This window comes from Nicotiana tomentosiformis, chromosome 8 (genome assembly GCF_000390325.3).
Source record: "Nicotiana tomentosiformis chromosome 8, ASM39032v3, whole genome shotgun sequence".
Classification (NCBI taxonomy): Eukaryota; Viridiplantae; Streptophyta; class Magnoliopsida; order Solanales; family Solanaceae; genus Nicotiana; species Nicotiana tomentosiformis.
The window spans coordinates 117398208-117415543 of record NC_090819.1 but is presented as its reverse complement, the minus strand read 5'-3'; the positions used below and the strand labels follow the sequence as shown (position 1 = coordinate 117415543).

The 17336-nt window shown below is 33.3% G+C and overlaps 1 protein-coding gene across 1 annotated transcript in view; it reads right to left on the bottom strand.

Annotated features, from left to right (window-relative positions):
- The window catches only part of LOC104090864 (uncharacterized), a 62487-nt gene that overhangs the window by 43517 nt on the left and 1634 nt on the right, over window positions 1-17336 (bottom strand). Inside the window, exons 3-9 of the mRNA XM_070182700.1 lie at window positions 3308-3402; window positions 2620-3173; window positions 2305-2515; window positions 1892-2197; window positions 1270-1423; window positions 971-1108; window positions 116-197 (exon numbers count right to left, since the gene is read on the bottom strand). Of these exons, the coding sequence (XP_070038801.1) occupies window positions 116-197; window positions 971-1108; window positions 1270-1423; window positions 1892-2197; window positions 2305-2515; window positions 2620-3173; window positions 3308-3402 (1540 nt within the window). The remainder of the gene's footprint in view (window positions 1-115; window positions 198-970; window positions 1109-1269; window positions 1424-1891; window positions 2198-2304; window positions 2516-2619; window positions 3174-3307; window positions 3403-17336) is intronic.

Below are 17336 nucleotides of genomic sequence, written 5' to 3'. Positions count from 1 at the left end.
GCGACTCTCTTCCAACTCATAAACAGGTCTATCACCCCTACTTCCATCCAATAAAAATTATAAAATTCTAATCCTAATAGTTGAAGTAAGAACTTATCAATATGTGATAGCATACCTTTCATCTAGATAACTACTGTACTGGGAAAAAAATTGGGCAGCAGCTTCAATTGTCCAGGTAGAGTAAACTCCTCTTACACCTATGTAACATATGCACAAACAAAAGAATCAGTACAGTCATGATACATGTATTCCAGCAGTATGTCTGAACGGCTATAGAATGTTACTAAATCTTTTTTTTAAATAACGAAATGTATTAATCGTCCAAGCACAAAGAAAGTGCTAGAGATACAAAAGACACATAGGATTTTTCTCCTTTCTCAAGGAGCTCAGGAAGTCCATCACTGTATCAAAAATGAATTACAACTTTCAAATTACATCAATGGCTCTGTTGATCTTGCATTATTCTTCTCCACCAGAATGTAATATTTTTAGTCATCCATCCGCCTACCAAGACCCCATATTTTTCTGCGATCACCCCCCTGCCTTATGTTTTATTTTGGGACATCCAGAAAGGACAGTTTGAGTTCCATTTTTTTTCTTTTGAGATGGTAACATTTCAGTTCCAGTTTTCCAGGAAAGAAAGGAGTAGCCTGACTCAAATTTTCTCCCTCATGCATCAACACCGAGGCTCTGCCCTTCTCAGAAACCTTTGTGTAATCCATAGTCCTCCAGTCTAAAGCTTTTGATATGCCAGTTTCATAATACTAAAGCTTTAGCCCTAAAGTATCAAGAAATTCCAAAATCAGGCAACCCAAATCCAATTACAAGGTAGCAGAGGTCATTCGTTCTCCATTTGCTTCCACATCGCACCACCCACATCAGTCGCTTGTAAAACGCCACTTGAGCAACAAAGGACAAAATAAACCACAAAGACATACATGTCCTATAAGTGATCTAGAGATAAACATACCAAAATCTTTGTTGTGCACAGGATCATTCAGTCCTTCTACAAGTGAACCAGTAACGAAATTTTGTGGAACCAACTTTGCGCAGTGATTGTATTTTGTCCACTCTGTACACAGAAATGACCGCATGACCAAGCACCGAACTACAATGGGAAAAAGAAAAGGAATGAAAAAAAGTAGCAGAATGTTAAAAAAAGAATTTAAAAAGGTAGCAGGATGCTAATGTGGTAAATCATTAAAACAATCAATCAGATAAGTGTTCTCTACCATAATATATATCAGTCTACTATTTTTTTCCCTCTACCTTGAGGATTATCATGACAAAAACCACGTTCCCACAGTACAGCTAACCACTCAAAAATTTCTTCTAAACTGTCCATCCAAGTTCGGCACGCATTTCCATTGATAGTTTTTACTGAATTCTCTGGAGACAAAGAGGAATGAAGCAACAAGGTCATCTGCAGGGAAAATTAGTTATACAGTAGTGTTTGTTAGTATGTGATAGTGATGATACATCCCATATTACTGGAATCGATAAACTTCAGTAGCAAATCAAATCACACATAAAAGGAAACCTATACGGAAAAAGAATAAAATCAAAAGGGAAAAAGATCAGGAAGAGAAGCGCACCATAAGATAGCACACTGACCTATAATCAATTTCTTAAATCACAAACTTTTTACTTTCTTGGTTTGAGCTTTTAGAATCTCAACACTCTAGTCAAGCAAAATACCTAAAAATTAATACATTTATTTCTAATCAATAAATTAATAAATCATCCTAATATGAGGGTTCAGCGGAATTCCTTCATCACCTTAACATATACAAGGGAATGTTGCTAATGCTAACTGCTTTTTTTATTACCAAAAGACGTTTCACAGCTATGCAAAGAGAATGTGAAAGTATTTGTCATCATGTGATCAAACCTGGTGACTCCATGCTGCTTCGACCAAGTGAGTGCCATACTCTTCGAGCATTTCATAAAGAAGAAAGAATGCCTCCCATTTCTGGTAGCAACTGGAAAGGAAATCACTTTTGTTGCTAATTATTCCAACTCCCAGGGACTTAGCTTCCTCCTCAGCCCACCTTTCCCTTTTAGTCATACCACGATAGACTAAACTTCTCTCGTCTATGGTCTTAACAGTGGTTTGATACTGGTTTTTCTCGTCTAAATTTATGGTTCTCTTCAGTATATATAAAGATTGCTTCCTCACTGAGCTCTCTTTATCAACCTAAGAAGATTACAGATATTAGATAATAAAAAACAAGTTACTCGTAGGCTTGCCGCAAGAGCTATTATCAAACAATGGAAACACATTATAGTAGATAAACAACATACCAAGCCTTTTTTCATTTCATCCCAGAATTGTTTCTCTGATCTCAAATCAAACACTTCTGCCGTGCTACTCATATAAATATACTGGCATTCATCAGTATAAGTAAAGAAAGACAGGTACAGAGAAAGTATAGAATATGCATCTCTTCTCTCCAGGGGCCCCAAAGAAAACATTGTCTTGCAACTCTTCCATAGTTTCTCTAAAATACTTCTCCTAAAAGAGCAATAATCTAGTGGCATAAGTCCAGAATTCAGACACTTTATACATGTATAAGTAATCATCATTTCATGTCCAATTAAAAAGCAAGAGAATTTTACCGAGAAAGTACATAGTTCTGTCCATTAATTGAGATTTCAAAAGCAGAATGAGAATCAAGTGCTCTGAATATGGAGGGCAGCAAAAAGGTAATTGCAGAAGACCGATGCTCCAAGCTTTGTGAAAGCATTTGAATTGTAATATTGCAAAGATCCCAGAGCAACTTTGCAGAAAATATATCAGTGCAGCATCCGTCTACAGAGTCCAATCCAGATACTGATCTCACTGTATGTAAACTTTGCTGAGCAGCATCTAGTATCAAGGTTAAAATATGACAAGAAATAGGCAGCGGCAAATAGTTAGGATTGCATTGCACAAGATTGTTATATATCTCGTTGTCTCTTAACTGCGAACATAAATTTAGTGTGCACTGTGGCTCCAAATGCCAGTCTTCTGAATAATTAGAAGTCAGGCACCATTTATAAGCATCTAACTCTTCACTTTGAATCTCAGTCATAGATAGTCTGACCAATCTTAACAAAAATGGGATAATGGTTACTTCAACAACCCCCCAACTGTTTGTGTCAGAGACAACACTGAAAGTCATGCCTGCAACCTAAATCCGTCGTCAAGTTCAGTCAGAGAAAATCAGAAACAAAATTTTGGCCAAAAACAAAATCACATCATCTATAATCTGAAGTCTATAAAATTTTATATATATCCTTATTCAACAGAAATGAATATTTTTACCTTGTTAAATAATTCACGATCAATGGAATGAACCAGCTTCATTAGGGGAAGAAATATTTTCCAAATCAATAACTGCATATATCTAGTCTCAGCTCCTGCAGAAAAGGTATAAAAGGTATCAAGCCAGTAAAAAGTTTGAGGCCAAATGAAAAGATTTGAAGCCTATAACTAGAATTCAACAAACTCTCTCTGGCTGACAAACTAATATTTCCAAGCCTCACAGACCACAATGGTTAAAATATTTGGAGGAATGAATATGATCCTTAAGATAGGCAAGCGACATAATGATGCGACATAAATGCACAACCAGGAGCAATTCTAAAATTTCTGTATGACAAGCCACAGAGAAACTTTAAAATAATTTTATTTTAATATGCATTATATTTTGTATGTCAGTAATATAAATGCAGCAGTATTTAAAGCGGTGAACTGATGACCACTCAGACAAGGTGATATACCAAGCTGACTGCTTGTCCCACTACTATCTAGCACTTGAAGTTCGACAATTGTAATCTTCTTGAGCTTGGGCCAAACCCATTAACTATTTCCTATATTCGAATGGATTGAGTTGAAGAAGTCAAAATAAAGTCTGACATGGAAAATGTGAAAAAATGTACCTATCTTATTTAATGTAAAGAACCAAAAATTTATGCAAAAGATATTCATTCATTTTAAACGGGAAAAGGAAAAATGAAATGAAATGTCAAGGTAGCTATTCATTATAATTTCCCACATTACCCCTTTCTTTCTTTTCTTTTATAAGTACCTTCCATTTTTTTTCCCCTTATCTTCAGTCTTACATTGAAAGAAATTTTTGTTTCAAGCTTTCAGTAAAAAATAGTCATGATTCAACTCTTGGTTCAAAGAAAGCGTCATGGACTCACGGGAATAAGCAACCTCAATTTAAAGTAGATGGTCCCGTTGCTTGGAAACAAGGAACAATATCATCCATTCAGTATGCAACACAGTGTAATAAATCTCTTAACGGGAAATCAGAAATAAATTAACCATTCTCAAGTCATTTTATCTTACACAGTCACATGGTAAAAGATAACTTCTGGTGGTTGATACAATATCTGAATCATTAACGACTATTGAAGATGAGTGGGACCATTGAGAAAGTTTAAGAACTTGGCTTGTTAGAAATGAGGATCTACTAAGTAGTGTTTGGTTTTTATTGGAAGATTTTAATTTCCTTGAAAAGTTAAAAATTTTAATGGTAATAACTAGGACTTAAAAACTCACAAGCCACTAAAATATTTTGAACCATGACTACGTGTATCCTTTTCTATGCTCAAAGCAAAGGATGTTTTCTAATTTTGAGAACACAAAAGAATGCCTCAGTGACAATCAACTATACGAGGGGAAACCTAGAAGGATATCAGTCTGTCTCAGTCCTAATTGAGACTCTTGATGCAAACCAAGCAGTGTTGACAGCCTAATATAACACACTTGCAAAAACAAGAATCCAGGAATAAAAGATTTTTAGCTGCACATACTTCGGCCGTTAAAGCACAGTCCTGACTAAGTCTCATTCCCAATAAATCCAAAGCTACCATATTCCTATTACCTTAAAAATAAAGGATATTGCGCTAAATAAATTAGCTCTACTGAACTCAGGTGCAGATAGAAACTTCATAATAAAAGGAATAATACCAACCAAGTATTTAGAGAAAAGTACTACAAAACTATATTCTGCCACAGGAGAAAAATTAAAGATAGATTATAAATTATCAAAAGCCCACATTTATAATGATGGAATCTGCTTTATAAACGATTTTGTGGTAACCAGGGATATAAATGAAGAAATTATCTTTGGAATACCATTTATAACCCAAATTAAACCATATCATGATAACTTAACTGCAATTTGTACCACAATATTAGTAAAGGAAATAAAATTCCCTTATCTAAATTCTATCTCCAAAGAAGAAAGTGACTTCCTCAAATCAAAAACTATTTTTAAAATAAATTTACTTTCAAATCAAATAAATTATTTAAAAACGATATAAAAGTTCACAAAATTGAACAAACTTTAAAAACCCCGGGAATGGAAGGAAAGATTAAACATTTCCAACAGAAACTCGAACTTGAAGTTTGTTCAGAATTACCCAATGCCTTCTAGGAAAGGAAAAGACATGTAGTTGAACTACCCTATATTAATGAATTCACAGAACATGCCATACCCACAAAGGCAAGACCTATTCAAATGAATCATGATTTAATGGAAACGTCCAAAAAAGAAATTAATGATCTCCTTAAAAAGAAGATCATAAGACCTTCAAAATCACCTTGGAGTTGTGCAGCCTTTTATGTTAACAAAAGTGCAGAAAAGGAAAGAGGAGCCCCCAGACTAGTCATTAATTATAAACCATTAAACAAGGTCTTACAATGGATTAGATACCTCATACCTAATAAAAGAGATTTATTAAAAAGAACTTATAAGGCTAATATATACAGCAAATTTGATATGAAGTCAGGATTTTGGCAAATACAAATTAGCGAAAAAGATAAATATAAAACTGCTTTCAACGTCCCCTTTGGACAATATGAATGGAATGTTATGCCTTTCGGGTGAAAAAATGTCCCATCAGAATTTCAAAATATAATGAACAATATATTTAACCCATACAGTAATGTCAATAGTTTATATTGATGATGTTTTAATATTCTCAGAAGACATAGATGCTCACTTTAAACATCTTAATACTTTCTTTAAGATTGTAAAACATAATGGTTTAGTAGTAAGTGCTAAAAAGATTAAGTTGTTCCAAACAACTATTAGATTCTTAGGTCATGACCTATACCAAGGCACTTATAAACCAATCTGTAGAGCCATTGAGTTTTCATCCAAATTTCCTGATGATATCACAGATAAAACCCAATTACAAAGATTCTCAGGAAGTCTTAATTATGTAGCAGACTTCATTCCTGATATTAGGAAAATTTGTGAACCATTATACAAGCGTCTCAGAAAGAATCCAATTCCATGGAGTGAAGAACAAACTGATACTGTCAAAAGAGTCAAGTCCATTGTTCAAAAACTTTCGTGCCTAGGTATTCCTAATCCTAAGGCATTTATGATAGTCAAAATCGACGCTTCTGATGAAGGGTACAGTGGTATTCTTAAACAACGAGTCTCTTCAAAGTCTCCGGAACAATAAGTTCGTTTCACTTCCGGAATTTAGAATTCGGCTCAGAAAAATTATAGTACAGTCAAAAAAGAAATTTTGTCTATAGTACTATGTATTACAAAGTTTCAAGATGATTTAATAAATAAAGAATTCTTGTTAAGAGTTGATTGTAAATCAGCTAAAGAGATTTTACAAAAAGATGTTAAAAAGCTCATTTCAAAACAGATTTTTGCCAGATAGCAAGCATTATTATCTAGTTTTGATTTTGAAATTGATTTTATTAAAGGTGAAGAAAACTCTTTACCCGATTTTCTAACCAGAGAATTCCTACAGGGAAAGAATGAGACCAAATCAGACGGGTCCCTTTAGGGCTTCACCTAATAGGAATCAAGGAAATAGATATTCTGTACTCGCAGGTAAACTTCTAACCAGTTCAGACTGTGAAATGAAGACCCCAGAGTCCTTTGCACAAGCAGTAAACCCAAACACTCCCTCCAACGGGGAAGGTAAAAAACCCATCTCTCAAGAAAAGGAAAGTTTTGAACTTATACCCAAATCGCCGATCAGGATTTTGGCATTAGACAAAGATTACGAAAATCTCGAAATAGGAGATTTGGTTAAGCCTTGTTATACCAACAGAAATTACGTAGAATCCAGTAACCCTCTCAAGACAAGGAGGTATTACGAATTTATCCTGATAGATACATGATCAATCTCTATAGAACATAAGTTAAAGGATAATACGGACCCTAACAGTATTAAATACTCAAGGTTCACCATTAACAAGATTATTAGCCCATTTGAATGGGGTATGGATCATTTGCACACCCCAATTATGCTATCTAAGCAACATAGGCCTCAAACCTATAATTTCTTTGATTACACAGAAGCATGGTATAATATTTTATACCTACGCCCAAATACCCACACCTGGTTCGTGAAATACAACGAACAAATGATGAAATCAGTCATACCAAGATGGTTTTATGACTTATGGAAGAAATTTGGAGGAACCGAGCAAACAATGTCCAGTAGCTTCCAAGTACACTATGAAAGATTCCAAAAGGAGCATGAAATTTCCACGCTACCTGATCACATTAAGTTATGCAAATATTACTTTGCAAAACGGATTTCTTACATAATCAGCTGGTCCTTCGCCATTGAAGAAATTGACCGAATTAAATATTTGGTTAAAATTCCAAAAATCAAAGGATGGGTGCCTGAAGTAAAAGCAACCCAGTCTAAGTCCAAAGCAGCAAGCAAAGCGGGATCATCTAGTTCCCAAATAGAATTAAAAAGGAGACTCCTAGAAGTCTTGGAAAATATTGATACAGTAGGTCCAACGGAAGTACAAGCTATGCTAGAAGCAGCATCAACATCCTCCTCAGCAGAGAACAATGGAGACATGGAAGACCAGCAAGGTATTGCACAAGTCTACCGTGCCTATGCAGAAGAAGAATAGCATCTGAAGACAGATGACTCATCCGACAAAAACAAAATAGCTTTTTCAAAAGGCAAGCTGACTCTTCAAAAAAGAAAGAGTCACTTGACAACCACAACCACATAAGGACAATTTCAGCAAAACAAAAGACGACTCTTCAGCAAAAGCAGAAGACATCAAGTTAGGATCGTTCATTTGTAAGATTGAGATTAACTCAACAATTTTCAGAAGTCTATAAAAAGACTTTCAAATTGTAATCAAAGGGCATCCGAAAATTTTCCAAGATTTTCTCCGTATCATTTCTCTCCCCCATCTCTGTAAATATTCTCTTATGTTTGAATAAAGCTTTTAGCAAGTAAGTGTTTCTGTCTTACTATTTTAATTCCGCATTTATTTTATGATAAAACCTATGATTCTCTTTATGGTATTAGAGCCATGTTACTAAGCATGAGAGGCTAAACCTTTCATACTGTCTTTAGGGTTTGTCGAAATCTTGTTATCATATTCATGTTATAGATCTTAATTATTCTATAATGTTCATTTCTGCATAGGTTTACTGTTCATCTTCTTTAAAACTTCAGATCTTATTCTCTAGTGTGAGGTTATAGTTCTATGTTCATAGTGTGAGGGATCCTTGTAGGGTGTTGATTAAACCTTATTAAACTGCCGTCAGTTGCCGTCGTCCATAGGCTAGGGGAGTGCCGTCAGAGACAGGACACAATAGGACACAGTTAACACGTTTAATCCCCAACCCCCAAGATAACTTAGAACTAAGAACATAATCGAGATAACTTAAGAAAAGATCAGTTAGTGAAGAAGAAGATAAATAGTAGACACTATACAATTAGGAACATTATAGAACTGTTAAGACTAATAACATATGATAGGATAGGATAACAGAGAAAGTAGACTTACGCCTTAAAGATAGTATAATTCTCAAACTACTAAAGTAATACTTTAAAGTTTTTTTTAATGAAAAGACATCCTTCGTTTATGCAAATAGATTTTCATAATAAACACAGATGGTCTCTTTTAAAAACCAAAAGAAAACTGAACAAATACATCTCAGAAGTAACTGAAGAACTTTGTTTTCATAGAAATCTGTTTAATTTCTATAAAAAGGTTAATAACCCAAGAATATCTATAGAAGAGGTATTAGAAACAATTAAGTATAAACATCGAACCCTCGATAGATATACCAAACTTAAGGTAGATTTCATTAGTTATCTAAAAACTAATAAAAATAATATTAACAGGTGTACATCCCAATTTTAAAATGAATAATTCAGATAAGAATAAAATTCTTAATGACATAAATAAATCTCTGGCAGTAACGAATATTGCCAAAATTGAAAATGATTTACAAAATTGGAGTATTCCAAGAGAATCTTATAGTACGATATATCATACAGGAAAGTTTGATTTTATAAAAAATTATAACATCAAAACTTGCGAATCAACTCTGGCCATCAATAACTCGATAGAAAGAATCAAGTTATTAGCTGCACATGATATTCAACAATATAGAAAGAAATTTAATTTTCTTTCACATTGGATTAGTACAAGGGGCGGTCAAACCTTTATACTGATTAGGTTTAGACACCCCTCTCTGTCTCTTACTAAGAGATGACAGACTTCTGAACTTTGATGATTCATTATTAGGAGTTCTGCAAAGTAACCTAGCCTAAAGCCCGGTATACTTTAATTGTTATCCAAACTTTTCAGTTGACATAAATGACCAAAATGTTTTGGATACCTTAACTCTTAATATTAAAACAAAAAATATGTATAGCAAAGTCAATACAAGAGAAATAGCCATAATATACAGAGTTTATTACAGACTAATGAAAACAACCTTAGCTCCAAAAGCTAAAATCGAAAGTAATAAAGGAGTTACTATGCTCATGGAAGCAAACCAAGAACATAGTAACACTTTCGTCCCTAGAATGATTCAATGGAACGAAATTTTGTCAAAAGATGAATGGAGTTTTGACGCCATCACCCAACCAAAATATGAACCTGAGAGTTCATTCATTGAACAAGTCATTTAATATCCATCTGGAGTCATTGACCTAAAGTTTTTAAGGTCAGGCTCAGCTAGTGAAGCTTCTTCCAGCAGAAGAATGTCCTTTACTAAACCTTCTTCTTCTTCCAAATCCCCGGAGGATAATAGAAGTAACAAAAGTGATGAAGAGTTAATTGAAGAAATTAACACAAAACTTAAGGGAGTAGATTTTAACAAAACTGTTCCCCAAGTTATTTATCAAAATAGGCCCTTTGATACTACTCCAAGAAGCCCAGCTGCAGAAACAGTTGATCAATTAACTGTAATCCGAGCAGATGACTTTGAAATTGATTGGAAAAGTCTAGATGCTCAGTGGTTACACCCTAACAACATTATTAATATAAAATGGTACGTAGATACGTATCAAAAATAAAGGTATAATAGAAGTCACCACTCCACCCTTAGAAGAAATTCTAATACCAATTCAAAGTGAAGTAATCACGGCTTCCCCTTTTAAAAGAGAAAGCGTTCATACTGAAAGTGGACCAACTAACAAAGATATTAATAAAATTATTGTACAAAATAATTACACTAATAACCTATTACATGTGGTATCAAACCAGCTAAAGGATACCAATAAATTAGGAGTTCCTACGAAATCCATAATAAACCCTAAAATTGAAACACATCCAATAATAAAACTTCCTGAATATTCTAAAGAGAAGTTTCCTGAATTAAATGAAAAATTCAACTTTACAGATAAGCTTCTGAAAAAAATCGAAGATCAGCTTAAAACAAAATTAACAATCTCTAAAGGAGATTCTTCTTCCAGCCAAGCCAGCACTAGTAAAAATGATAAAATTATAGAACTTCATAATTTACAAAATAAATTAAGTTCTATTGAAAAAGAATATACTGCTCTAAAAGCAAAGGAAGAGTTCCCTGAAAAAAGGAAAAAACTAGAAAATTTAATAAAAACCTCTAAAGAAATTTCCGAAGCTATTAATAAAATAAAAACGATTTCCACAATTAAAATTATTGACTCTGAAATCAATAGACTTACTAATGACCCAAGACATTCTAATAAAAAGAATTACTACAATAGAGCATCATTCCCAGATGTCCAATTCGAAGAAGATATCTATTTAACTAGCGCCAGTCATAACGAAACTGGAATCACCGAATGGAATATAGATGGGTTAGCAGAAAGCCAAATCTACAAAAAACTTCATGAAATTGGAATTGCAGTTACCACTTATAAAATGAAAAATGCATCAGACAAATATGCTGCAACATTAATAATTTCAGGATTCACTGGAATGTTAAAAAATTGGTCAGATAATTATCTTTCCGAAGAAAATAAAAATCAAATCTTAGAAGCCACCACAGTCGCAACTGTAGTAAAAACCGAATCAGGAATGCAAGTTGCAGAACAAGAAGCTAGAGAAGATGCTTCTGCAACTTTAATCTATTGTATTGCTAAACACTTCATTGGAGAGCCAAAACTTTTCCAAGATAGGAGTTTAGAACTTCTTAACAATCTTAATTGCCCAAAATTAACAGATTTTAGGTGGTATATATATATATGTTCATAGAAAAAGTAATGATTAGAGAAGACTGCGGTAGTGCTTTCTGAAAAGAAAGATTTATCAGCGGTCTACCAAGATTATTTGCCGAAAAGGTAAGAACAAAAATCAAAGATAGATTTAATGGTCAAATCCCTTATGATAATCTTACATATGGTGATTTAATCAGCTTTATCAATGTAACAGGTCTTGACTTATGTACGAATCTAAAACTTAAAAGTCTTATTAAAAAAGACAGACTTCAATCTAAAACAGAGTTAGGTAGTTTTTGCCAAGACTTTGGTTTTAAAACAATTGATGCTCCTTCTAAAAGAGCAAAACAACACAAAAAATCTTCTGAAAATCCCAAAAGACGCCATAAGCGTAAAGAAAAGAAAGAAGGAATCCCTAAAAAGAGAAGGTTCAAAAGACGTTCTAAAAAGGAACACGGTGATAAATGTTGGTCATGTGGAAAGACAGGGCATAGAGCTAATGAATGCCCAGTCACCAACAAAAAGAGGAAAAGGGTTAACACCTTAGAAATTGATGAAAATACTAAAGAAAAGCTATTCGCTATTCTTGAACAAAATGATAACAGCACATTATCGTCATCATCAGATGAAAGTTATTCTGACAGTGACGATGAATTAATCAATATGGCATATAGCTCAGACAGCAGCAGTAGCTCTAAAGAAGACAATTGTAGCTGCACTGGTGCAATATGTGTGTGCGGACAAAATTCTATTAAAGTCATTACTAACGACTCCAAAAAAGTCTTATTTGATATTATTAATCACATAGATGATGAAGAAATCAAAGGAAAATATTTAACAGAATTAAAAAATGTCATCATTAATCAAAAAGGAAATAATCATAAAATAGAACCTTTTAATATGAAAGAAGTAATGAATAGATTTTCTGTCAAAGATGATAAACCTACTATTCAACATCTACAGATAGAATTAAAATCTGTAAAAGATAAATTAAAAATGGTTAAGCTCAGACTTGACAAAATAGAAATGGAAAACCTCACAAAAGAAATATTACAAGCAGCCAATAAATCAACTGGTGAATATTTCACAGAAGATGATAACTCGAAAAATGATGACGATCCAGTTAATGGTACTGCTGTGGCCAAAATTACAAGAGTAAAAGCCCAAAGCTACCATATTCCTATTACCTTAAAAATAAAGGATATTACGGTAAATAAATTAGCTCTACCGGACTCAGGTGCAGATAGAAACTGCATAATAGAAGGAATAATACCAACTAAGTATTTAGAGAAAAGTACTACAAAACTATATTCCGCCACAGAAGAAAAATTAAAGATAGATTATAAATTATCAAAAGCCCACATTTGTAATGATGGAATCTGCTTTATAAACGATTTTGTGGTAACCAGGGATACAAATGAAGAATTTATCCTTGGAATACCATTTATAACCCAAATTAAACCATATCATGATAACTTAGATGAAATTTGTACCACAATATTAGGAAAGGAAATAAAATTCCCTTATCTTAATTCTATCTCCAAAGAAGAAAGTGACTTTCTCAAATCAAAAACTATTTTTAAAATAAATTTACTTTCAAATCAAATAAATTATTTAAAAAATGATATAAAAGTTCACAAAATTGAACAAACTTTAAAAAACCCGGGAATGGAAGAAAAGATTAAACATTTCCAATAGAAACTCGCAACTTGTACTAATCCAATGTGAAGAAAATTAAATTTCTTTCTATATTGTTGAATATCATGTGCAGCTAATAACTTGATTCTTTCTATCGAGTTATTGATGGCCAGAGTTGATTCGCAAGTTTTGATGTTATAATTTTTTATAAAATCAAACTTTCCTGTATGATATATCGTACTATAAGATTCTCTTGGAATACTCCAATTTTGTAAATCATTTTCAATTTTGGCAATATTCGTTACTGCCAGAGATTTATTTATGTCATTAAGAATTTTATTCTTATCTGAATTATTCATTTTAAAATTGGGATGTACACCTGTTAATATTATTTTTATTAGTTTTTAGATAACTAATGAAATCTACCTTAAGTTTGGTATATCTATCGAGGGTTCGATGTTTATACTTAATTGTTTCTAATACCTCTTCTATAGATATTCTTGGGTTATTAACCTTTTTATAGAAATTAAACAGATTTCTATGAAAACAAAGTTCTTCAGTTACTTCTGAGATGTATTTGTTCAGTTTTCTTTTGGTTTTTAAAAGAGACCATCTGTGTTTATTATGAAAATCTATTTGCATAAACGAAGGATGTCTTTTCATTAAAAAAAACTTTAAAGTATTACTTTAGTAGTTTGAGAATTATACTATCTTTAAGGCGTAAGTCTACTTTCTCTGTTATCTTATCCTATCATATGTTATTAGTCTTAACAGTTCTATAATGTTCCTAATTGTATAGTGTCTACTATTTATCTTCTTCTTCACTAACTGATCTTTTCTTAAGTTATCTCGATTATGTTCTTAGTTCTAAGTTATCTTGGGGGTTGGGGATTAAACGTGTTAACTGTGTCCTATTGTGTCCTGTCTCTGACGGCACTCCCCTAGCCTATGGACGACGGCAACTGACGGCAGTTTAATAAGGTTTAATCAACACCCTACAAGGATCCCTCACACTATGAACATAGAACTATAACCTCACACTAGAGAATAAGATCTGAAGTTTTAAAGAAGATGAACAGTAAACCTATGCAGAAATGAACATTATAGAATAATTAAGATCTATAACATGAATATGATAACAAGATTTCGACAAACCCTAAAGACAGTATGAAAGGTTTAGCCTCTCATGCTTAGTAACATGGCTCTAATACCATAAAGAGAATCATAGGTTTTATCATAAAATAAATGCGGAATTAAAATAGTAAGACAGAAACACTTACTTGCTAAAAGCTTTATTCAAACATAAGAGAATATTTACAGAGATGGGGGAGAGAAATGATACGGAGAAAATCTTGGAAAATTTTCGGATGCCCTTTGATTACAATTTGAAAGTCTTTTTATAGACTTCTGAAAATTGTTGAGTTAATCTCAATCTTACAAATGAACGATCCTAACTTGATGTCTTCTGCTTTTGCTGAAGAGTCGTCTTTTGCTTTGCTGAAATTGTCCTTATGTGGTTGTGGTTGTCAAGTGACTCTTTCTTTTTTGAAGAGTCAGCTTGCCTTTTGAAAAAGCTATTTTGTTTTTGTCGGATGAGTCATCTGTCTTCAGATGCTATTCTTCTTCTGCATAGGCACGGTAGACTTGTGCAATACCTTGCTGGTCTTCCATGTCTCCATTGTTCTCTGCTGAGGAGGATGTTGATGCTGCTTCTAGCATAGCTTGTACTTCCGTTGGACCTACTGTATCAATATTTTCCAAGACTTCTAGGAGTCTCCTTTTTAATTCTATTTGGGAACTAGATGATCCCGCTTTGCTTGCTGCTTTGGACTTAGACTGGGTTGCTTTTACTTCAGGCACCCATCCTTTGATTTTTGGAATTTTAACCAAATATTTAATTCGGTCAATTTCTTCAATGGCGAAGGACCAGCTGATTATGTAAGAAATCCGTTTTGCAAAGTAATATTTGCATAACTTAATGTGATCAGGTAGCGTGGAAATTTCATGCTCCTTTTGGAATCTTTCATAGTGTACTTGGAAGCTACTGGACATTGTTTGCTCGGTTCCTCCAAATTTCTTCCATAAGTCATAAAACCATCTTGGTATGACTGATTTCATCATTTGTTCGTTGTATTTCACGAACCAGGTGTGGGTATTTGGGCGTAGGTATAAAATATTATACCATGCTTCTGTGTAATCAAAGAAATTATAGATTTGAGGCCTATGTTGCTTAGATAGCATAATTGGGGTGTGCAAATGATCCATACCCCATTCAAATGGGCTAATAATCTTGTTAATGGTGAACCTTGAGTATTTAATACTGTTAGGGTCCGTATTATCCTTTAACTTATGTTCTATAGAGATTGATCATGTATCTATCAGGATAAATTCGTAATACCTCCTTGTCTTGAGAGGGTTACTGGATTCTACGTAATTTCTGTTGGTATAACAAGGCTTAACCAAATCTCCTATTTCGAGATTTTCGTAATCTTTGTCTAATGCCAAAATCCTGATCGGCGATTTGGGTATAAGTTCAAAACTTTCCTTTTCTTGAGAGATGGGTTTTTTACCTTCCCCGTTGGAGGGAGTGTTTGGGTTTACTGCTTGTGCAAAGGACTCTGGGGTCTTCATTTCACAGTCTAAACTGGTTAGAAGTTTACCTGCGAGTACAGAATATCTATTTCCTTGATTCCTATTAGGTGAAGCCCTAAAGGGACCCGTCTGATTTGGTCTCATTCTTTCCCTGTAGGAATTCTCTGGTTAGAAAATCGGGTAAAGAGTTTTCTTCACCTTTAATAAAATCAATTTCAAAATCAAAACTAGATAATAATGCTTGCTATCTGGCAAAAATCTGTTTTGAAATGAGCTTTTTAACATCTTTTTGTAAAATCTCTTTAGCTGATTTACAATCAACTCTTAACAAGAATTCTTTATTTATTAAATCATCTTGAAACTTTGTAATACATAGTACTATAGACAAAATTTCTTTTTTGACTGTACTATAATTTTTCTGAGCTGAATTCCAAATTCTGGAAGTGAAACGAACTAATTGTTCCGGAGACTTTGAAGAGACTCGTTGTTTAAGAATACCACTGTACCCTTCATCAGAAGCGTCGGTCTCGACTATCATAAATGCCTCAGGATTAGGAATACCTAGGCACGGAAGTTTTTGAACAATGGACTTGACTCTTTTGACAGTATCAGTTTGTTCTTCACTCCATGGAATTGGATTCTTTCTGAGACGCTTGTATAATGGTTCACAAATTTTTCTAATATCAGGAATGAAGTCTGCTACATAATTAAGACTTCCTGAGAATCTTTGTAATTGGGTTTTATCTGTGATATCATCAGGAAATTTGGATGAAAACTCAATGGCTCTACAGATTGGTTTATAAGTGCCTTGGTATAGGTCATGACCTAAGAATCTAATAGTTGTTTGGAACAACTTAATCTTTTTAGCACTTACTACTAAACCATTATGTTTTACAATCTTAAAGAAAGTATTAAGATGTTTAAAGTGAGCATCTATCTCTTCTGAGAATATTAAAACATCATCAATATAAACTATTGACATATTACTGTATGGGTTAAATATATTGTTCATTATATTTTAAAATTCTGATGGGACATTTTTTAACCCGAAAGGCATAACATTCCATTCATATTGTCCAAAGGGGACGTTGAAAGCAGTTTTATATTTATCTTTTTCGCTAACTTGTATTTGCCAAAATCCTGACTTCATATCAAATTTGTTGTAGATATTAGCCTTATAAGTTCTTTTTAATAAATCTCTTTTATTAGGTATCGGGTACCTAATCCATTGTAAGACATTGTTTAATGGTTTATAATTAATGACAAGTTTGGGGGCTCCTCTTTCCTTTTCTGCACTTTTGTTAACATAAAAGGCTGCACAACTCCAAGGTGATTTTGAAGGTCTTATGATCTTCTTTTTAAGGGGATCATTAATTTCTTTTTTGCACGTTTCCATTAAATCATGATTCATTTGAATAGATCTTGCCTTTGTGGGTATGGCATGTTCTGGTGGTTGATACAATATCTGAATCATTAACGACTATTGAAGATGAGTGGGACCATTGAGAAAGTTTAAGAATTTGGCTTGTTAGAAATGAGGATCTACTAAGTAGTGTTTGGTTTTTATTGGAAGATTTTATTTCAAAAGTTAAAAATTTTAATGGTAATAACTAGGACTTAAAACTCACAAGCCACTAAAATATTTTGAACCATGACTACGT